The sequence below is a fragment of the Lontra canadensis genome, unplaced genomic scaffold, assembly GCF_010015895.1.
Source record: "Lontra canadensis isolate GAN:19392208 unplaced genomic scaffold, GSC_riverotter_1.0 scaffold25, whole genome shotgun sequence".
NCBI lineage: Eukaryota > Metazoa > Chordata > Mammalia > Carnivora > Mustelidae > Lontra > Lontra canadensis.
Genome location: NW_022631019.1, coordinates 16751470 through 16774550, shown reverse-complemented (window position 1 = coordinate 16774550; position 23081 = coordinate 16751470). Strand labels below are relative to the sequence as shown.

The following is a 23081-nucleotide window of genomic DNA, read 5'->3' as shown; positions in this document are numbered from 1 at the left end:
TCTCCAGACCTGAATTCCCTCATCTATAAAAAGGGAGTATTAATATCTAGCCTACAGAGCTGTTTTGAGGAATTAGAGAAGGTAATATAAACAAAGCATTAACAGCTTTATTATTTACAGTTGATAGCTCGTATGGTATCTTTGTCAAATTGAAAAAAGGTCTCACTGCCTCCACAAGACATAGCCTTGCACTAGGATACAGAGCTAGGCAAATGGGGCAGGAGCTAAGTTTCAGCCCTAACTTGCCTTAGGGCCAGGCTCTCTTGTGCAGTGCACAGCCTGTACAACCATACCACAAAAAAGCCCTGATAACATATGGGCTGGCACATAGAAACCACATTTTTATTATTCTGAATATTGCCATAATACTGGTAATACCTACCAGTATTATGGGAGTTTGAGCAAGTCACTTAACTTGTCTGAATTGCGTCTTTGCCTGTGAAAATTGGAGAGATAGATGGTGCCTACCTCACAGGGTTGACCATGAGGATGTAGTATGGCTCAGCTCAGAATAAGGGCTCAAAAAATAGTAGCTCTTATGATTATTACTATTGGGAAAAGGACATTCTTCATGCTCCAAATCCAGCTCCTTTCCCGTCATGCCTGCTAGTTGGAGCAACAGGGCCCATTAGAGATGGCAGCTACGTGACTCCTGACACCACTGTCACATGGTGTCCATTGCCATGTGGGAGGCCTAGAGTCTAGCCAACTGATTAGTAATAATCACAGTGATGTTTTTGACCATGCATTAAAAGCCCACTACATGCCCGGCATCAAATTTCCTATTATTTATTACCTGTTAGCCTCTGGCATTGGCCAGGATTATGATCCCATTTCCCACTTGAGTGATTGGTTCAAGGCCACACAGCTAATAAGGGCAGAGCTGGGATTTGGACTCTGGTTTCTGTGGCTCCAGATACTACCTTCTATTTCATGTCTCCCCCGCTCCCCCCCATGCCCCTTGCTTCCTTGGGTGCCATAGGGAGAGCCCTAAAATTGTATTGCCTTTTTGATTTTGTAGTTCTGCTGATAGAACTGCCAGCCAGGATCTCAGTGAACAAGGTGAGGAAGAACAAAGAGAAAGCACTAAACCATTGTAGCTGGAGAAAAAATAAAAATTAAGATGAAGAAAATTGCTGAACTCTGACTGGGCTCTTAGGGATCAGAGGGAGAATTGTTTTGTAAACTAATAATCTGTTATTAAAATTGATCCATGAACAGAGGAGCCTATTTGGGGTATGATGTTAAGAGTCTGTGTCGACAAACCTCTTGCAGAAGCTCAGACTTCAGAGCCTCAAGGCTAAGGTGTCATGTCTTGGACTACGGGCTGACAGTCCTCTGCTTTGAGTCCCTTCCCTCGCATCCCGACCTCAGCTTTTTCTGAGTTGAAAAATACCAGCCAGACACAAATCTTACCCCACTCCCACTCCCGCCCCAGAGGCACATGTGTGGAACAGCTGGGACCCAGCTTGGCATCGGCAAATGGGACTCCCACGCTGTATAGAAAGATCTCTTCCCAGACTCTCTGCTATCCCCTGTTTGTAGCTGACTTCAGGGCCTTTTCAGGACTCCAGACCTGGTCCCTCTAAGCAGGGAACAGATCATCTTGAGCTCAAGCTTTCTGAGCAAAGGGTACCACAGTGCCCAACTTCTGCAGATCCTGGGGCTCAGGACCCCGCCCAGGCCCTGGTGATACGCTCTTCACAGCTCCATCTGTGGCCCAAGCTTCAGAGGAAGTCTGCAGGGCACAAGGGGACTTGTCGTGCTCCTCCTGCAATGACACTGGCTTGCTTTTTAAGCTGATAGGAGGAACTTTAGGCAAATCTAGAACCTTCTGGAAAAGTCTCGTGAGCCGGTCTGATGGGCGCGTCCTGGGTCTCAGTCCCGGACTGTCCCTAGCCTTCTGACAGCTCCAGGCTGAGCCTCCTAGACTCTGTGTTTCCTAAAATGGCCTCAGTACAGAAGCCTGTGAACTCCTGACAGCTTGGGCAAGTCACTCAACCTCTCTGAGCTGCTTTCTTACCTGTGATTATGGGAGCAGCGTGAGTGCCCACCTCACAGGGTGCTGGTGCAGAGGCGGCTGGCTTCTGTCTGCCTTAGTTCCCTCAGCAGGGCAGCTGTTAGGAGTAACTTCTGCCCATGTTCCTTATATGCCCGGGTCTCATCCGCCCTGGGATTGATTCCTACCTTCCTCCTTCCACCCATCACATGCCTCCTCCTATAGATGAATCCCGTAAGGAAACAGTGCAGAGAAATCCGCCGCCGTCTTCAGCCCTCCCCGAGTCAGGTTTGGGGGGCCGTGTCCTTTGGAAGGATGGAAAATCTTCTCTCAGAAGATAAAACACACACAGCTTATCAATGACAGAACCAGGACCAAAACCTTGGTCTTCTGCTTCCTGTCCTTGTACCCGAAGCTGTAGAAGCTTCGGGGCCGTACGCAATGCTCAGCCCCTACCTTCCAGGAATGCCGAGCCTGGCAGGGAAAGAAACCGTAAGCGGTCTTCCACGCTGGACAGGATGGATAAATGCCATCCGTACCTGAGGTTCGAGTATGACCCCCCCGGGACTGTGGAGCCCTATTGTTTACACAGCCAGGTGCTTCTAAAACTGGCGGGGATCCCCTGGGGATCCTGTTAAAAATGAAGATTCTGATTCATCGGGTCTGGGCTGGGGGAGGGGAGTCTGAGATATTTCTCTTCTTTCTTTCTTTTTTTTTTTTTAACTTTTATTTACTTATTTTTAAGAGAGAGAGAGAGAAAATGTGTATGTGAGCAGGGTGGGGAGAGGGGGACGTGGGAGAGGGAGAGAAAGCATCCCAAGCAGACTTCATGCCCAGCCAGGAGCCCCATGGGGGGCCCAGCCACAGGACCCTGAGATCATGACCTGAGCAGATATCAAGGGCTGGACACTTAACCAACTGAACCACCCAGGTGCCCCCTGCCTTTTTTTGGTTCACATTTATTTATTTATTTATTTATATTCTTTGGAGATTTTTCATTTCTTTTTTTTTTTAATGTCATTTATTTATTTGACAGAGATCACACGTAGGCGAGGGGTGGGGGGAGACGCAGGCTCCCCGCTGAGCAGAAAGCCCGATGCGGGGCTCGATCACAGGACTCTGGGATCACACCTGAGCCGAAGGCAGATGCTTAACCCACTGAGCCGCCCAGTCGCCCTGAGATTTTTCATTTCTTACAAGCTCCCGGGTGTTGCTGATGCCACTGTCCACCCACCATGCTCTGAGTAGTAAAGGGTTTAGATACTCAGCTTTTTCTTTGCATGATGGAATCCTCTGTCCAAATGTCTAGAAACCAAAAGCAACAATTATCACCATAACTGTGTCAATAAATGTTACTTCAGGCTGCTTCAGGTGGCCCCGTGGGGTGACTTTCAGTAGTCACAGTCTCAATACCCATTGTGCTACTGGTGTCATGGGGACTTACAGCACAGGAAAAAATACAAACCCTGAATCTCCGCCCTCAGTAACCTTACTGTTTACAAAGGAGATGAGTCAGATGAAACAGCACAAGAACAAGTCAGCTCCAGTCCGCACATCTATGCGGTACACTTCTAGACTCACAAAAGGACACAGAAAAGCATGAATAGGCCTCAGACTGTGTTCATCAGCAGACATCAATATCCTCCCACTGGTCTTCCTGTGTCCACTCTGGAGCCCCTCCAGTCCATGCTCTTCCCTCCACTGACCGGAATAGGCTTTTCAAAATTGCAAATCTGATCACATTATAGCCCCCCCCACCCACCGCATTTTAGGCCTTCCATTTCCCCCGCACTGCATTTCGCAGGAGCAGGCCCCACAGGGCTGGCCTCTGCCCTGCCCCCATACTTTGTGCTCCAGCCACACTGGCCATGCTGTGTATCACACGGTTCTTACACAAAGCCTGTTGGCTGGGACTCCTGGTTTAACCCCATCTCCTCCTTCATGTCAAAGACAAGGAGGGGGCGAGCTGCAAGGGAGTTAGTGTGAACTTCTGTCACTGGGAAGGCTTCCCAGGGGAGGGGAGACTGCTACCTTACAGGAGGAAAAAGGCAAGGTCAGGGAAGGTGAAACACAGAGGCCATGCTTGGGATGGAGGAGAGGACTGCTCACCCGTAATGTCATGGCCAAAAGACCTTGAAAACAAAATACATTCAAGATCTTATGACCAACTTAGAAGATATTTTCTAAAGGTTACAGGAATGTGAAAGACTCTATGGAGTGAGAAATCTTTCCTCGTATGCTCATTCACACTACCAAATCTGTCTTTAGCCCTGAGATTCCCTTAACTTAAGACTTACGTCACCGAGTGTCTATCTGGATTTCTCCTCTCAATACGCTGGCCCTCTCCATACAATTAATCTGAAACTAAACTCACATCTTTTCTTTCTGTAAGTGCCCTCTTCGTTTATATTTGTGAGCTAGATGGCTTTCTAGAACCATCTTGGACCTTCCCCTTGCCCTCTTCTCTTTTGTCAGTTACCGATTCTATTGTCCCTCCCTTGTTCAACCCTGCCCTCCCCCAACACTAGCAACATTCTTTCACGGTTTCTTTTTTCCTGTACTGATGCAAACACCTGTTACTGGCCTCCTAGCTCAAAGCATCCCTACCTTACCTGCCCCTGCCCTGCCCGGCTCTGAGCATCGTTCTCCCCACCACCCCAGTCACCTCCCCTGGATTTCCTCCAGCGGGCAAACAAAACTCAAACTCCTTAGTTTGACTTTCAGAGCTCCTCTCCTGTCTTAGGGGGCTTATCTTTGACCTCTGCTGCCCCTTTGCTCCAGCCTGTGGGAGGTACTTGCCCCGTCCTTGAAAACCCGATGGACCTTCCCAGCTGTGACCGCCTATTCTGATTCCTCCTCCCTCTCCCCGTCCTAATCTTACCCATCCTTCAAGGCTCACCTCAACTGCGTGTTTTGTTTTGTTTTTTAATTGAAGTACAGTTGACAAACATTCTTAATGTCACATGTACAGCCTAGTGATTTGACAAGTGAGTATAGTCCCCATTTGTCACCATACAGCATTATTAACGATGTTATTGACTATATTCCCTGTGCTGTACTTTTTGTCTTCATGGCTTATTCTGTAACTGAAGTTTGTACCTCTTAATCCTCTTAATCCTTTTCTTGACCCTTCCACTGCCTCCCTTCCCAGAGGCACATCTTCTGTGAAGTCTTCTCTAATCCCTTGGCCATAAGAGATGGTCCTCCGGGGGCTCTTGGGTGGCTCAGTGGGTTAAAGCCTCTGCCTTCAGCTCAGGTCATGATCTCAGGGTCATGGGATTGAGCCCCGCATCAGGCTCTCTGCTCAGCCGGGAGCCTGCTTCCCCCTCTCTCTCTGCCTGCCTCTCTTCCTACTTGTGATCTCTCTCTCTCTCTCTGTCAAATAAATAAATAAAATCTTAAAAAAAAAAAAGATGGTCCTCGGAACTCCCATAGCGTGGTGACACTTGAATACTTATGCTGCATTCTACCATGGTGATGATGGTGATGATTTCTTTGTTTCACAGTATGGATAACATCTATTAATTATTGACTACCCAGGTATCTTGGGCACATTATGAAACTTCTCCATGCCTCTGTCTTTCCTCTGTAAGATGGTGGAAATAATGAAACCTGGCCCAAAGGGTTGTGAGGATTCGTTACAATCATACCTGACATGAAGTACTTGATCAGTGAATGTTAGCGATTGTCATTGCTGTGAGTAGAGGGGCTTACTTTATATTGTCCCCACTCACCCTCAGACCCCATGAACTGGGTTACTATGATTTTACTCTCTTGTTTTGTGTTTTAAAAGAGTTTAGTTTTAAGTAATCTCTACACCAAACTTGGGGCTCAAACTCTCAACCTCGAGATCAAGAGTCAGATGCTTTACTGACTGAGCCAACCAGGTGCACCCTTCAAAAAAAAGATTTACTTAGAGAGAGAGAGCCTGTGTGCACACATGCAGAAGGGGAGGGGCAGAAGGAGAGAGACCATCTGAAGCGGACTCCATGCCTAGCTTGGAGCCCCACGCAGGGCTTAATCCCACGACCCTGAGATCATGACCTGAGCTGAAATCAATAGTCAACACTTAACTGACTAAGCCACCCAGAAGCCCCCAGGTGCCCCTTTTTAAAATTGTGACAACACATAGATAACATAAAATTTATTATTTTAACCTTTTGGGGGGGCTTTTTTTAATGGAATGTGTCATAGATTTGCTTGTCATCCTTGCACAGGGGGACTTGCTAATCTTCTCTGTATTGATCCACTTTTGGTGTATGTGCTGCCAAAATGAGCACCGATCTTAACCATTTTTCAGTACACACATAGTTCAGTAGTGTTAAGTACATTCCCATCATTATGCAGCCCATCTCCAGAACATTTTCATCTTGCAAAATTGCACCGCTCTACCTATTAAGCAATTTCCCATTCCCTCCTCCCTGAGCCCTAGGCAAGCCCTAGGCAACTATTCTGCTTTCCATCTCTACGAATTGTATTATTATACTTTTTAAAAAAGATTTTATTTATTTATTTGAAAGAGAGAGCATGTGCAAGAGGAGGGGCAGAGGGGGAGGGAGAAGCAGACTCCCCAGTGAGTGGGGACCCTGATGTGGGACCAGATCCCAGGACCCTGAGATCATAACCTGAGCCAAAGTCAGACACTTAACCGACTGAGCCACCCAGGTGCCCCGTATTATCATATTCTTCACAAACTGAGGGTACCAAAGTTCAAAGAGTAATTTGCTTCCAGGAGACAGAATCTGGACTGAACCCAGGCCGCTGTTCATGCTCTTAAGCCACTTTGAAATAGGGCTTCATCTCAAGAGCATCTGTGGTGTGTTTTACTTCCCTCATAACAATGATGGTGCCTGTGTGCCCAGGCCCTCCTCTGTGCCCCTGTGTTGCCACCATTCTCGCATTTAATCGTCACAGCAGCCCCACGGTCATTGTGAGGGGCTGCGTCCTGTCTCCCCGCAGTGTCGAAGAGAGACACAGGAAGCGTGTTCGGTGGGGGGCCTATCTGATGCTTTTAAGTAGACTAACTCATACTAGATAAGTTTGTTGTACGTTTTTAATGCAATTGCTTACATTTTTGGGAAAAATATTGATCGTCACAGGAGAAAACCAGCTGAAACTCTGGAGCTCGTAAGGAACTTCCCAGTCTTCTCCACTCCCCCTCCTCCTGCAAGTCGATCTGCTCTCCTCACCCCAGGTCAGCCCCAGTCTGCCACCGCCCCCACCCCGGACCCTCATCTGCACCTCATCACCAGCTCTGTTGATCCACAGGGCAAAGGCTGAGGCAGGCAGGCAAGGGGACATAAGAGACTGTCCTTGCTCGGCTTCCTCCCCCGGCCACTCCACCCACACTCTTCCTCTAGCCCAGCACAGTCCCGGCCATCCTGGAACAAGTTGTGTCCTTTCACGCCTCCCTGACTTCGCACATGCTGTTCTGAAGACTGGAATGCCTTCTCTCGTTCTCCACCTCCGAGACTCCTACAGTCTCTGCAAGCCAGCTCAGATGTCACCTCCTCTGGGAAGCCTCCTCTCCTGCCCTGGGCTGTCTGTCCGCCCCCTCCTCTGCACAGACTTGCTCATCGTATACTAAGGCACTTGGACCACAACGAGCGACCTGGAGTCAGTGTGTCCCCTGTGTCCCCAACTCCTTGTGCTCTGCTCGGAGCAGGGGTCAAGAGGAACCTGGGGCGCTTGGATTTTTCTTGATGCTCCTAGGACATTTGAAAATGAGATGGCAAAACACGTTCACAAATAAATACTGAGGCATATTTTTCCACGTTTAATACATTAATGGCTTCTAATACAAAAAAAATCACACCATAATTGTGCTGCTCACAAGATGATTAAAGGATTTATTAAAATAATGTAGGGTGCTCCACAGGCATAGTAGCCTTTGTTAGTAAGAAACAAGCTTAAGGACACAGAAAGAGGGTCTTTGATCAAATTGGTCAGTGGATCTGACATAACGTTAACCCCATTCGGAGATAATATCAAAAGCCTAACTTGGAGACCCTGGCCCAGTGGTTCTTCTGGCCCCTTTCTGTGATGAGAGGCTCTGCTGCCCCCTCTGTACCCAGTAGGATCTCAGTGTTTGCAGAATGATGGGAACACGTGCAGCTTTCCAAGTTAATTATTGAAAATTCTCATACAATAAGTATTCCTGAGAAACAATGAAGTCCTGAACAATGGGGCAGGAAGCCACCTCCTTCTCCAGTGACCCCCCAACCCTCAGAGTCCCGCTGAAGGCTGCAGCAGGAAGCCCCTCACCCACCGTCTTTCCTCCCCTTCTTCCCCAAGGGCACCAAAGGCAGTTGGGCTTTCCCTTTGCTCTCAGCCTCTCTTCTCCTCCACCCTCTAAGGGTCCCAGGTGAAGAGAGAAGCACTTAACTCACAGAAGGAGGCCAGCAGCTAAGCTGGGCTCCGAGGGAGAGTCGTCCTGTCCCTAGGCAGGCCTGAGGAATAAAAGAAACAGTGAGAGGACAAAGAAGGACTTAGAGCACTGGAGCAAGGGGGAGAAAGGCCTAAGGAAGTTTACAAAGCAATCTGTCAGAGAAGGAATGAAAAGGGAGCCCTGCTGGGCTGAGACGCTCAGGGGCTCAACTCACCTTAGGCCCAATTAGAAATGTGCAATTACTGCACCAAAGTCTGAAGTGAGCTCCCCCCACCTCCTGTCCTTGTCGAGAAGTTTCCCTGAGTGCGAGGCCTCCACTTTCTGAGTTCTGGCAGCCTCAAATACCTCTGCTCTACTGGGCTCAATCTACCAATTTGCTTGAATCCACCAAACTGGCCCAACTTCCAATCCCCTCTGGATTTCCAGCAGAAACACCACGTGAGGGGAAGGCCACCAGCAGATTCTCACAGCTCCTGGGCCACTCTGACTTCCCAGATTTTCTGAGCCAGTGAAAATATCCACAGGCCTTTCTGGAAGTCTCCCCGCTACCCCAGCCACCAAAGGCAGGATAAATAATAGTAACAGCTATCATGTGAGCGTTCCTTCTGCGAAGTGCTTTATGTCACCTCACTCAGTGCTCACCACCAACTGAGGGACGATTGCTCGGTCTTACAGAAAGGGAAATGGGCCTGCGGAGATTGAATGACTTTCTAAAGGACAGACAGCCAGGATTCCAACTCAGGTCTGTCTGACCTCGATACCCCATGCTCTTCCCACTGCAGACACCGTCTCTTTCTCGGGGACCTTCCAAAATTCCTTTTTCTCTTTCTTTCTTCTTATTTATTTTTTTTGTGTGTGTGGTACCCAAATAAATTTCAGATGGGGTAGGATGGTATAATTCTGAGCTATCTAAAGAATTCCTAGCCTCACAGCTGGGGATGAGAAGAGGAGTGGGAGTGGGAGAGCCGGCCTCAGGGCTGGGTAAGGTCCTAGCTCTTTGTAGACACTTGAGTAATTTAACCATAAATAACTGGGCACTGGGAACAGGACACTCACTAATAAAAGCATAGCCCGGAGTCATGTTGGGGGTTGTGGGGGGGGGGAATTCAAGTCACTCAGTGGGTGGATATATCTGCAAAACAAAAGAAAAGCCCCTTTCCCAGCCCAGGCAGAGAAGTCTCCTGTAAAGTTAGAGACAACAGGCTTCTGGGCACGTAGCCAAGGTTCTGGGGATATTTATAACTTGAAGAGGGTGGGAGTCCCTAATAAGCTGCTATATTCTTTTTCCATCACTTCCCTCTCCAAGGCTACAGCGAGCTCAGAGCTCTTCCCCACGCAGAATGCCTGCTTTCCCTAGTGCTCTGCTGCCATTGTCTAATTTTCTCATCCTGGCTGGGGAAAGGGAAGGCTGCAAGCCCTTCCGTTCGGAAGAACTCCAGTTGAATGCAGCTTAGCTGCTGCTGGTGTTTCTTGGCTAGCTGCTGTGGTCTCGGGGATCTGCCTATGAGTCTGTGGTTTCTCTGAGCTGCCTGAGAGTCTGTGAGTCTTTGGGATCCGCCTACGGATCTCTGGGCTCTGCAGCCAAGTCTACGGATTTGAAATCTACCTGCGGGGCTGAGATATCCGGGATCTGCCAGTGATCTCCAGAATCCTTCCAAACACCCGAAGTCTCAGAGAACTCTGCCTGCGGATTTGGAATCTGTTTGAGGCCTCTCAGATCTTGGAGCCGGCGATCTAGTGGATCTTTTGCGGGTCAGGAGGTAAGCCTGTTCTTTCCCCAGCTGGGTTTTTCGGCTTCCCACCTTCAGCCGGTCAGGGACTGAAGGTCCGCCCGGCTCAGGGCTCAGAGGCCCAAGAACTCATCCGTGCAGGAAACCGTCAGAAATCCTTTTAGGAGACAACCCATCAGGGATGATAAGGACGACTGTTCTCAGCGCTGAGGCCGGACTCGCTCCTCCTTCGGCGCCCTATCCCCCACGGTCGCTTCTGTATACCCTCAGGGTTTTCGCATCCCCTCTACTGGGCGCAACTTAACCCGCCCCTCAAGGGGCACCCTCTTTAGAAGGACAAGGTTGGATGCCCCTATAGGGTTAACAGCGGTGGAGCCGGGACACCGCCTGGCCAAGCCGCGTACCGCACTAGCCAGCGCACCCGCGGCGCAGTGTCTCCTGGGAGTTGTAGTCTGGGTAGCGGGTGAGAGTGCCGCAGGCGCTGCTGGGAGACGTAGTGCGTGGGCGGAGCTCAAAGTTACAGCGCGGCCGCTGAGTCTCCCCTGGGGAGTGGGAGGCTGCCGCTTTCCTTTCAGGCCCCGGCTGTCAAATGAGGGCCAATCCCAGAAGAACCCAACACAGGCCAGCGTCTAAATTAGGCCCGAAGTCGAAGTTAAGGCCCGACTCAAGCTTCTAAGGTCGTGAGGAGATGCAGGGCAACCTCTCTGGCTTAATCGGGCTGTGGTCTCCAAGTGAAGAAAGCGGAAGATACTACGCCCTGGCTAGGAGGACGTGCTTCTTTCTTCACCCTTTTGTTCTTTTCCCTCCTTGGTTTTTGGCCTCTGACTGGCCTTTGTACGCCAGAATGGAACTCCAACTCCCGGCAGGCCACGGGGGCAGGCGCAGGCGTGATAGGGTGCTCAGCCACGCTCAAGAGGCGGGCCTAATGTTCGCCATCTAATTGGCAGAGCGTTTTGCGAGCTTTGCACGCTGATTGGTCGAGGTAGCTGCCGGAAAGGGCCCAGCCTCGAGATGGGAGAGCGGAGGCGTTCTGTGGGCTGGGCTGAGAGCCTCCTCCCCGAGACCGCATCGACTTGACCCCCCGGCCGGGGAGAGCCCGAGCCTGGGGGCTGTCTTAGTAAATTCCTGCAGTGCCTCCACCCTACGGTGGCGGAGACACAGAGGGCGGGTCGCGCTCGAGGGTCAGGGAGGAGAGTGACCCGGCCCGGGTCCAGGGCCCTCCCCACCCGTCTGGCGGCCAGAACTCCAGCCCTGGGGAGTGGGCAGGGCCTGTTTTCTGTGCCTCACGCCCTGCTTTTCGCCTCCTTTAGCGCTGTCTGCTAGCTGCTTTCCTGCTCTCTCTTCTGGGAGGCGAATCCTTGAGTCCGAGATGGCAGCCACCCTGCTCATGGCTGGGTCCCAGGTAAGCCGGGGGTGGCTTCTCGGACCCTGCCTCTGCTTATCCACCTTGTCCCGGCGTTTCTTTGCTCTGCAAATCCCTGTTGGCAATTCCCTGGGATTAGTAATTCACTCGCTTCGGTATTCTGCCTCCAGGAACCTCAGTACCAGGCCAGTATAGCCACAGACAAGCATTTATCGAACACCAGCTGTATGCCTTTAAATACTGGGGAGACAAAAGATGGATGAAACGGGCCCTCCCTGCCTGCTCATAATCTTTAGGGAGACAGACGACGCATCCGGTTAACCGTAATAGGACGTGATAACAGCTTTATTTGTCGTAGGAACAAAGTGCCAAAGTGCCGTGGTGTGAGAACCAAGAAGTGGGAGTGATTAATGCTGGAGAGTCCGAGGGAGGAGTGGAGCGGAGCAGGGGTTGGGGGCACAGAAGAACAGTTGGTACTGGAACAGGGCCTTAAAGAATTTTAAGATCTCACTAGTCTGAGAAAGAGATTCCAGGAAAAGAGGAACATTGTGAGTAAAGGTATGGAATGATGTAGGCGATGCATGTGTTCTGAGAAAAGTACCGCTAGAGGATAAAGTTCTTGAGTGGCCAGGGACATCTGGCTATGGAAATAGGGCAGTCAGCAGGTAAATGGCTTCCTTCTCTACCACATCTCTTTTTTTGCCTGCTTATTTCTTCTCTCCACTCTTCAGTTAATTCCTTTTGCGTTCTCAACGATTCTAGCCATGTCTCTAATTTCAAGAAGAAAAACTGGTACTAACCTCCAAACACCAAGTAATGAGGAAGCATTGTGTGATTTCAGGCACCTGTGACATTTGAAGATATGGCCATGTACCTCACTCGGGAAGAATGGAGACCTCTGGACCCTACACAAAGAGACCTTTACAGGGATGTTATGCAGGAGAATTATGGAAACGTCGTCTCATTAGGTAAGTAAGGATTCTCTCTCTCTCCACCCCCACATTTTCAAGACTCTCAAAAATGGCTTAACTCTTCCAACGCAACCTAGTTGTTTGATTTTTAAAGCAATTAATTGGCTATTGGCTTGAGTTCTGTCCACAGGCAAATCTTTTGCGTGTAGGAACATCAGTCATATTGTTTAAAAAGAAAAACTGTTTCTGCCCATTTTAGAAACATTCAGATTTCTTATGCCCTGAGTCATCTACCCTTCTCCAGCCTGTTTGTACAGATCACTGACCAAACAGGTCTAACATAATGGTGCGTGCCAGGATGTAAATGCCCCTGTAAATGGTGATTTTACTACCAGATTGAGGGGAGTTCTGACCCAGGTTCATGGGAGGGCAAAAAGCCACAATTTTGTGTTTGTTTTGGCTTCAGAGCCCTAGCTTTGGCTGAGGTCCTTTATTTATCTGGAGCAGGTACTTGTCTAGAGGTGATTCAGAGTTGATCGTAGGTTTTGAGTGTGTCAAAGGTTCAGGAGAATCATGAATAGAATGATCACAGATTCTGTTAGGCAGGGAAGTGAATTTTTTTGATGGCCTGCAGACCTGTCTACTCTTGGCTATCCTTTGGTGTGGATGTAACTAGAATAAATAATATATTCGTGAGCTGAATGGTCTTTGACTCACTTAGTCTCTTGGTAACACTTGACAGAAGTTAGCAACTGTGTATGGTTCACTAGGTCATCTGCCATTCATTAGGACTAATTCTTTTTTGGAAACCTTTATTTCTGTAGCCTTTCCCAGAACAAAAGGGAACTATGAGGGGTTTCATTCTAAACTTGGGCTCTTCCTGATGTTCCAAGATTCTTGGATCTTTCCTTTAGAAAAGTAACTAGAAATGAAGTTAATTACCTAGATGTATTGCAGTCTCTAATCCAAATATTCCACTCAATCCAACAAAAGAATCAAGTGAGAATCTTAAAGAAATGTGAATTTATATGGCTATGGTCCAGCCCAAGTAGCACTTGTTAGAAGAATGGAAGCATGAAAGAACACACACACACACACACACAAACAAGTTTCTTTCCCAAATAAATTTGGCACTGGGTTAATAATATTTACAAGGTTTCTTTACCTCAAGACTTGTCAGAGCCTTTAATGTGTTAAATGGCATGTGAATTTCTAAGAAGAGGCTATTGGATGCACCATGTACCAAATGAATTTATCCATGGACCCTTTTCTTCCAGCATACCTATTAACTTCTTTGTTGAAGAGAATGCTAAGAAACACAACTTAGAAAATACAGTGTCTGGTAGAAAGTTTCTTGTAGACAGTGGTTATATATTTTCATTTTCATTTGCAGACTGTATTTAGTTAATGTCGGGAATGTTCTGAGCTGTTTTTGCATCCTCCAACCTTCCCTCCTCTATTCATAGTAGGAGGCCACTGGAAAGTAGCAAGTAACATTTGGCAGTCACCTCTCCTGTCAGTTAAAGACTTGCTATAGCCAGACAAAAATGTGTTTTTTCCATAGTAACCCAGTAGATTCTTAGTAACTATGACATGGTAATAATGAAGACTTGAAAAGTTAAGAACATAACACACAACACGATCACGCATAAAATATCTAGGCCCTTGGCTTTTAGAGATTCTAATATGGAGTCTCTTATATTTTCTGTTTCTGGCTCTTTTCTTTCAAAACACCAGGAATATATATATAATTTTCTTAAAGAACCATTAACTCTAGTGGTACAGAGCATGAACCGTGATCAGACAGACCTGGGTTTCAATCATGGCTCCACCATTTACTACTTTATAAGCCTTCACAAGTCACTTCTCTTGGTCTTTTTTTTTTTTTTTTAAAGATTTAATTTATTTGTCAGAGCAAGTGCACAAGCAGGGGGAGCAGCAGGCTGAGGGTGAAGCAGGCTCTCTGCTGAGCAAGGAGACCAAAGTGGGACTCGATCCCAGGACCCTCAATCATGACCTGAGCTGAAGGCAGACACTTATCCAACTGAGCCACCCAAGTGTTGCCCTTCTCCGTGTCTTGGATTTAAATTGTCATAGAGTGGAAATCATCATAATGCTGGACTTTCAGGGTGGTTGAAATAATGGGATAAAGAACTTAGCACAATATCTGGTACACAGTAGATAAATTTTTTGTGTGTATTTTCCAGTATTATTATTATGACTATTTACCCTTTATTACAGATTTTGAGATCAGGAGTGAGAATGAGGTGAATCCAAAGCAAGAGATTAGTGAAGATGTAGAATTTGGGACTGCCTCTGAAAGACCTGTTGGGAATACTGAGGAAAATCCTGAAAATGAAGAGGCCTTTGAAAGCGGGGATAGACCAGAAAGACAGTGGGGAGATTTAACAGCAGAAGAATGGGTAAGCTATCCTCTTCAACAAGTCACTGATCTGCTTGTTCACAAGGAAGTCCACACAGGCATCCGATATCATATATGCTCTCATTGTGGAAAGGCCTTCAGTCAGATCTCAGACCTTAATCGACATCAGAAAACCCACACTGGAGACAGACCCTATAAGTGTTATGAATGTGGAAAGGGCTTCAGTCGAAGCTCACATCTTATTCAGCATCAAAGAACACACACTGGGGAAAGGCCCTATGACTGTAATGAGTGTGGGAAAAGTTTTGGAAGAAGCTCTCACCTCATTCAGCACCAGACAATCCACACTGGAGAAAAGCCCCACAAATGTAACGAGTGTGGGAAAAGTTTCTGCCGGCTGTCTCACCTAATCCAGCACCAAAGGACACACAGTGGGGAAAAGCCCTATGAGTGTGAGGAGTGTGGGAAAAGCTTCAGCCGGAGCTCTCATCTAGCTCAGCACCAGAGGACCCATACAGGTGAGAAGCCTTATGAGTGTAATGAATGTGGACGAGGCTTCAGTGAGAGATCTGATCTCATCAAACACTATCGAGTCCATACGGGGGAGAGGCCCTACAAGTGTGATGAGTGTGGGAAGAATTTCAGTCAGAACTCCGACCTAGTGCGCCATCGCAGAGCCCACACAGGAGAAAAGCCGTACCACTGTAATGAATGTGGGGAGAATTTCAGCCGTATCTCGCACTTGGTTCAACACCAGAGAACCCACACTGGGGAAAAGCCATACGAATGTAATGCGTGTGGGAAAAGCTTCAGCCGGAGCTCTCATCTCATCACACACCAGAAAATTCACACTGGAGAGAAGCCCTATGAGTGCAACGAGTGTTGGCGAAGCTTTGGTGAAAGGTCAGATCTAATTAAACACCAGAGAACCCACACTGGAGAGAAGCCCTATGAGTGTGTACAGTGTGGAAAAGGTTTCACTCAGAGCTCCAACCTCATCACACATCAAAGAGTTCATACGGGAGAGAAGCCGTATGAATGTACCGAGTGTGAGAAGAGTTTCAGCCGGAGCTCAGCTCTCATTAAACATAAGAGAGTTCATACTGACTAAGTCCTATAATTAACCAGAAATGATTCATTTGAAAGTACAGTTTTATTTGATATCCAAGAGCTTTCTCAAGACCGAGCTTCTTTTACCATACTGAATTTCCCTGTGGGCCCCAGGTTAAAACATCAAAGAAGATAAGCCATTTGCAATTCTGACCCACAACTCTGGGGAATGTTATCTCCTCCTCCAAAGTAATGATTTTTATTCATTCGATATTAATGAAGTACTTCATCAAAATCAACCCCACAAATAACTGGGGATCGGAAGACCAGGGGATAAATGCTGGTAAATACTCGGGCCTGGAAATGGAGTAAAACTTTCAAAGTTATTTCTCTCATCCTTGGCCCAAAGAACTATGCTAGGGGAAATGTTGGACTGTAATAGGGTGGTCACAGCTGCTTCAGAAGAAGACAACCAGAGACTGCCCAAATTGCCACACCTATTCACTCTCTGTAGTAGTTGGGCACACACATCTTCGCCTTCAAAAGGCTTTTTCCTTGAGTTGCTCATGCATTTGTCTCTTTTCATCTTCCTGAGAGTAGGATTCTGCACGATGAAGGCAATGATCAAAACTTTTCTCACTGTTTCTAATTTAACTTTATTAAAGCTTGCATCTTTGGAGAAGCTAACTGAAGATACAGATTGAAAGGAAAAATGAGACACAGGTTTGGGGACCAAGGAACTCACATCAGTGGTGGTGACTTTAGCAAAAGAGATGCCCACTGTTGTTCTCGCCATTAATCAGAATGTATTCATTTTCTTTGGGAATCACCGTAGGGAACATTGTAGGGAAAATATCTTCAAGGAAAGCTAGGACCATGCTGATGGTGGAGTGTAAGGAGCAAGTGGAATTGACCACTTCAGGGAAGGAAACACAGGATTCCTCCCCAAGGAATACCACCGGTCCTTTCTGTGTTCTTTCCCTTCTGCCCTTTAAGATCAATTCTCCTTATACTGCTAACTCTAGAATTTGATAAGGGCCACATCCCAGTGTTCATCTTGGCTTGCATAAGGGCATGTGTAATGTACAGTAAAACGTGTATTCTTGTAATTTTTCCAGTAGCGGAAACTGTATTCACACAGAATTAGCATGTTCTTGGGTGATGTTGATCATGACAGAGCTACAGACAACTTCAGTGTGAGAAATGTCCTTTTGTTTTCATTTTTTCTAAGGAAAAAACTTAAACACTAGTGCTCTAGTGTGCACTCTCCTGTAAGATCTGTCTTTGTACAGAATTAAGCACTTGTTTCTGTGTATCAACCAATTGGGGGAGACAATGACCGGATAGAGAGATTGATTGTCCTGTTCTCAGACTGAATTATCTTCTCTTTGGCCTACTCACAAGGAATTAATAAACCTAGATAGGAACGTATCTCCATCCTCTCAGTCTACAGAAACATGTAGTTAAAATGAGAGTTGACCCAATTTAAACCTGTTAGTGTCAGATTCTCTCATCCCAGCCCACCATAGGAATTAAGAAATACCCCAGATGTTGATGCTTACCCAGGCTTTTGGGGGTGGCAGTGTGAGGGGACTAGAGTAAGGAATATATATTTTTGAGAGTGCCCCCAAGTTCTTCCTACTGTGCTTTATCGTGAGTGTTGTAACATTTGAAAAATACTTCTGCCGTAGCTCTTTGGGACTTGGTGTGTTAAGGGAGCCAGTGGTCTCTCGGGGAATCTACTAAAATGAGTCATTAGGACCCACAGCTGTGTGGGCCTGCTTCCTTTGCAGTGAGTGACACAGCCTTGAAAGTAACAACACCACTCTCTGAAGGAGGTTTCTTTATTATGTTGCCTCTCCTATTGAAATACAAACTGGGGCAGGGAGCATGTTTTGTGTTCTATACAAAAATCTAGCCATGGTGGGTATTCATATTTTAATTGTTGAATGACTTACATGTTCTTGATGACTCAACTCGAGTGTGTCTTTTCCCGTGTCAGTGTTGCTAATGGTTTTAATGACTAGCAAAGTTCTCCTGTTGTTTCTGTGAGCCACGGTGGGCGTCAGCTTTGGAGTGGCCCCAGAAGACAGCATTCTCATGACCCAAGTATATATCACTCCCGTTTTCTTCCCCACTCTTCTGCCTCGCCCCAAGCTGTTCCTGCTGCTGTTTTTGGCTTCTTAGAGGTGAGTGGCTCATGAAGAGGCTTCTAAGTGCCCCAGCCTTCTCTCCATTTGCCTACACTCCAGCTGGGAAGTTAAAAGGGCAAGGGCCAGACCTCCTGTTTCCTCTCTTTTTTCCCAACTGCTCCCCATTTGCCGTGTTGAACTTTGTGTAGAACTTATGCATCAGACTCTCCTTGCTAATGCTTTTTGCATGTCTTCTGCTCCCCAGTCTCTGGCTGCTTCTGCACATACCCTGAACACTTTGTGCCTGTTTTCTATGGTTGTGGAGAGTGAGTGAATAAGTAAGTGTGTAGAGCAGTTTTTCGTACGGTATTGGTCGCAGTTATGCTAGTGTCTACATCTGTATTCTAACACTATTCTATAATTAAAAGTATAATTTTTAAAAATCAAAACACTGAGAGTTATTTTAGTCATCCACCACCGATTCCTAAGATGGCATTTCATCAGATTCATTAAAATGGGCATGATCATCTTTACATTAATGCATTTGTACAGATGTTCTCGTGGAAATGGAGTACGTTGTCTTCACACATGGGTGAGCCCTCTGGATATTGCCAAAATTTGGGAAGATGCAAAAATCTGGGTAGTTTCCTATAAAGATTGGGCTGGTAGCAAAAGAGCATGGAAATAATTTGGTTATGAGTGGCCCATGAGCTCTGGAGAGGGAAAAAAACACATCCAAAAGCAGAAATGAGAGGAGGCCTTGTTGCTTTAAGGAGGTATTTTTGGGTACCTGTTGAGAACGCTGAAACAATTTCTACTGAACCAGTGTTGGGATCCCAGAACAGATAACCTCTCAGAAACAGTCAAAGGCTCTCTGTTCATGACAGTTAGTTTGCCTAAGGCAGTGATTATGTATTACTAGGGTGTGGCTATGTTTTCAAATCACTTGCAAGCAATTTTCTTTGATGAATACCTTCTTTAAAGGGAGGGCCAGGCTAGGCAGAGGGAGGGAGTAGAAGTGCTTTAAATAGAGGAAAAACACAAATACGGAAGAAAAATTGTAACTATACCTATTGCCAACACTTGGAAAAGGAAAGAGGGTTTATCAAAACCCTTTTTATAAAATTCTATTTTTCCCTCTACGTGATCAACAGTTTTTATTTCTGGGAGGAAACGTAAAAGGAAAACGCGGGCTCACCCGGAGCCTCTGCTCTAAAGGTATTTGATATGTTAATGCTTCGCCATTTTTGTAAAGGAGATTTCCTTCTGTGTGATCTGTTCTCTAAGAAGCTAGGTTAGGGCTTTGCTTCCAGGCCGCTAGGATACCGATGAACGCACTGAAATGATAATTTGTTGAGTGGTTCCCCACTGTTTCAAAAGTTGGTATTATTTGAAAAGGAGTTCCTATGCCCTGGGAGAAATGGACTATTTGAAGCATTGGTTAGATACCCATCTCTACAATAGTCTGGGCTACCGCTTCTCTGTTGGGGACTCCAAGATAAAAGGTCATTAGTGAAAACCACTGAGGAGTGAAACTAACAGAAGAAAATTACCTTGTTATGACCTAAAATTGTTTCATAGTTAATCCCATTTAAAAACCTGTTTTCCTAAATGCTTCATGTTCAAAGTTTATATCATTTTCAGCTTCTCCAAAGGTGGTTTTGTTTTTCCTTCTGGGGGAGATTGAGGCTGATAACCTCAAGATCTCACTCTGAGTTTCACAGTAGCCCTTGCGCCTAGCTGCCTTGTAGACCCCTCCATTTGGAAATTACCCAGGCACCTTAAAATCAACGCCCCAACTGACCTTAGCACTTTCTTCCACCACTTCCCAGCTGCCTCTCCTATAATTCGTTCTCTCTCTCTCCCTTTCTTTATCCCTCCCTCCCTTCTTTCCTTCCTCCTTTTTCCTTCCTTTAGATTTACTTATCCATTTGAGATAGAGAGGAGGGCGCGTGAGAGAGAGTGAGGAGAGGGGCAGAGAGAGGGAGAAAATCTTCTAGCCAACTCCCTGCTGAACGGGGAATGTGACATGAGGCTACATCCCATGACCCATGAGATCACAACCTGAGCCGAAACCAAGAGTAGAATGCTTAACCGACTGAACCACCCAGGCACCCCTCCTGTATTTCTTAACTCAGTCATTGCCAGGTTATCCAAGCTGGTCACTTGCATATCATACTCAACAGCTCCTGCTCCTTTTGGCACCCTCCCCAAACCAATAAATATTAGCGGACTAGTCATTCAGTCATGACCAACCTTCCTTTCTCTACTTGCTCTCTCATGACTTACCATGTGACCTTGGGCAAGTTAATTTATTTTCCTGCTCCTTGGATTTCCCATCCATAAAATGGGGGTAGTTATGTCTGCCTCATAGAGTTACAAAGATACAAGCAAGGTAATGGGCTCGGCTACAGTCATTCAGACCATCACCAGACCACATCTTGCTTACAGTGTTTCTTCTTTTAAATTTTCCTTAGTTAACATACAGCGCAATATTGGTTTCTGGAGTAAGATTCAGTGATTCATTACTTACATACACCTCCCAGTGCTCATCACAACAGATGCTCTCCTTAATATCCATCACCCGTTTAACCCACCCCCCACCCACCTCCCTCCATCAACCCTGTCTGTTTTCTATCCTTAAGAGTCTCCTATGGCTTGTTTCCCTCTCTCCTTTTTTTTTTTTTTTTAATTCTTCCCCTTCCCATATGTTCATCTGTTTTCTTAAATTCCACATATGAGTGAGATCATGAATCATACGGTATTTGTATTTCTCTGACTTATTTCACTTAGCATTAATACACTCTAGCTCCAGTCTCGTCGTTGCAAATACTTTTAAAGATTTTACTTCGGGGGAGGGCACCTGGGTGGCTCAGTCAGTTGGGCGTCTCCCTTCAGCTCTGGTTGTGGTCCCCAGGCCCTGGGGTTGAGCCCCACGCTGGGCTCCCTGCTCAGTGGGGAGTCTGCTTCTCCCGTTCTTCCCCCAGCTTATGTTCTCTATCTCGCTCTCTCTAAAATAAATAAATAAATAAATAAATAAATAAATAAATATTTTTAAAGATTTTATTTTTAGAGTGAGCAAGCAGTGGGTGGGACAGAGGGAGAGGGAGAATCCTGAAGCTGACTGCCTGCTGAGCACAGAGCCCAAAGTGGGCCCCATCCCAGGACCCTGAGATCATGACTTGAGCTGAAATCGAGTTGGCACTTTACCAAATGAGGTGCCCCTAAAGATTTTACTTTTAAGTAATTTTTACACCCACCTTGGTACTCAAACTCACAACCCCAAGATCAAGAGTTGCAAGTTCCTCTGACTGAGCCAGCCAGCCACCCCACATCTTGCTTACTGAAACCACCTCCTAATGTGTTTTCATTTTTTAAAAAAGATTTTATTTTTGCAAGAGAGAGAGAGCGAAAGAGAGAGCCCGCTCACGTACAAGTAGGGGGAGGGGCAGAGGAGAAGCAAACTCCCCACTGAGCTGGGAACCCAGACACAGGACTCTGTCCCAGGACCCTGGGATCATGACCTGAGCCGAAGGCAGCTGCTCAACAGACTGAGCCACCCAGGCGCCCGAGCTAGATCTTTCTGAAGGGCAAATCCTTTCCTGCCACTGTTCTGTGCAAAACCTTCTCATGCCTCCCATTGCCAGCTGCATACAGTGAAACTCCTTCTGTGTTCATTTTTTAGGGGACCATCTTTGCTCTGGCCTCTGCTGCCCTCCGCTGCCCTCCGTTTCAGTTCTCTGCACTACACTCTCCAACCTGTTCTGGAAAATAGTTCTCTCCACTATTCTGGCCAACTCCTCCTCTCCTTCAGGTCTCATACCTCACTTGTTCTAGGAACCCTTTCCCGATCCCACAAGACTGGATCAAATGTTCCTTGTCAGTGTTCCATGGGTTTATTCCAATCAAAGCACTTTATCCCTGTTTCATAATTGCCTGTTTACTTTTTTGTCTCCTCCATTAGACTGTTACCCTTGAAGTCATTGTGTCTTGCTCATCATTTAATCTTCAGCTGCTAGCAAATGTTTGACTTCAGGTACAGAGTAGGCAGACATCAGATATCTGCCGGATAAATGAGAGGAGAATATGTGTAAACTTCCTTCCCCTCAGCAGGGCTGGTTGCTTCAGTTCTGATTTGTCATCACACGGGCTACTCATGAAAGAACTGTAGAAATTCTGTCATTGCATACCTGGTGGGGCCTTATGCAAGAGGACGAAGGCTCCCCCAGGTGATGTGCTCCATTTAAGACGTCTCCTCTCCCCTCCCCCAGATAAAGCTGGGGTCATGAAGACACCACCCCTGATGGTTCCTGTGTTTAATGAGACTTTGTCATCTTTGGAGGGTTAACTAGGAATAGACTCTTTATGGCAACTTTGGAGCTGTGTTACATGGCAGGCTGTCAATGCAGGAAGCGTGGGCAGGATTTTAAGATCCCTGCTCTAAGTTTGGTATTTGGTCAAACTCTGAATTCTCCAAGAAGATCACATAAACCAAAGGTGATTAATCTTTTACAGGGAGACTCCAGATTCCTTTGCGAATCTCATGAAAGTTTGGCAACATTTGCTTTTATGGAGTTTTGAGAATTCTTTATATGTTTTGGATACAAGGCCTCTATCAGACATAGGATTTGCAAAAATTTCTCCCTGTCTTTGGCTTGTCTTTTCATTCTCTTAATAGTGTCTTTCGAAAAACCAGTTTTAAATTTTGGTGTTCATTTTCTGATAGGATTTTGATCCAAGGTTTCCTTCTCTGGATCTCCACATGGATAGCTTTTGAATCATAGCACTTAAATCTGGTTTTTAGTGAGGGCAGGAAGAAGCACACTTTCTAAACTTCATTCTTGTTTGGTTATATCCCCTCTAGTGGAGTTTGGGTTTTAGCCTAGGTAGTACTGCCATTAGACCAGGACAAAAGGGCGAGCCTCCTGAGCCCGGCTCTTTAAAGGGCCTGATCTGGCTCTCCTCCAGTTGCACGTTTCTTCACGGGGTTAAGGGGACATGCCCATCCAGAGCTTACACCCCTCTCCCCTTCTCTAGATCACAAACTCCAAGTATTTAGGACCTTGGAATTCTTTGCCCAAACAGCCCAATTCCAAGCTTCTTCCCCAGGTTGTTTTCTTGAGGG

General features: G+C 46.6%; 2 protein-coding genes, 1 long non-coding RNA gene and 1 other non-coding gene across 5 annotated transcripts in view; 2 read left to right on the top strand and 2 right to left on the bottom strand.

Moving 5' to 3' along the window:
• TCEA3 (transcription elongation factor A3) overlaps nt 1–1220 on the top strand; it is a 37056-nt gene extending 35836 nt beyond the window's left edge. The window contains exon 11 of the mRNA XM_032863719.1: nt 1022–1220. Within this exon, the coding sequence (XP_032719610.1) occupies nt 1022–1030 (9 nt within the window). The 3' untranslated portion in view covers nt 1031–1220. The remainder of the gene's footprint in view (nt 1–1021) is intronic.
• A 4951-nt stretch (nt 1221–6171) lies between these two features.
• Nucleotides 6172–6279, bottom strand: LOC116871410. The gene has a single exon (XR_004383383.1). It is a non-coding gene; the product is annotated as a U6 spliceosomal RNA (small nuclear RNA).
• Nucleotides 6280–7856: 1577 nt separating this feature from the next.
• On the bottom strand, nt 7857–10104 carry LOC116871179. The gene is made up of 3 exons (XR_004383354.1): nt 9994–10104; nt 8385–8448; nt 7857–8156 (listed from the first exon to the last, which is right to left on the bottom strand). It is a non-coding gene; the product is annotated as an uncharacterized LOC116871179 (long non-coding RNA).
• Nucleotides 9670–18405, top strand: ZNF436 (zinc finger protein 436). Of its 2 annotated transcripts, XM_032863716.1 has the most exons (4): nt 9670–10147; nt 11428–11519; nt 12322–12448; nt 14633–18405. In XM_032863716.1, exons 2-4 carry the CDS (start codon nt 11487–11489, stop codon nt 15883–15885), a joined length of 1413 nt encoding a protein of 470 aa, XP_032719607.1. In that variant the 5' UTR covers nt 9670–10147; nt 11428–11486; the 3' UTR covers nt 15886–18405. The 2 variants fall into 2 exon arrangements, with proteins under 2 accessions (XP_032719607.1, XP_032719608.1); XM_032863717.1 differs by lacking the exon at nt 11428–11519.
• The last annotated feature ends 4676 nt before the right edge of the window (nt 18406–23081 follow it).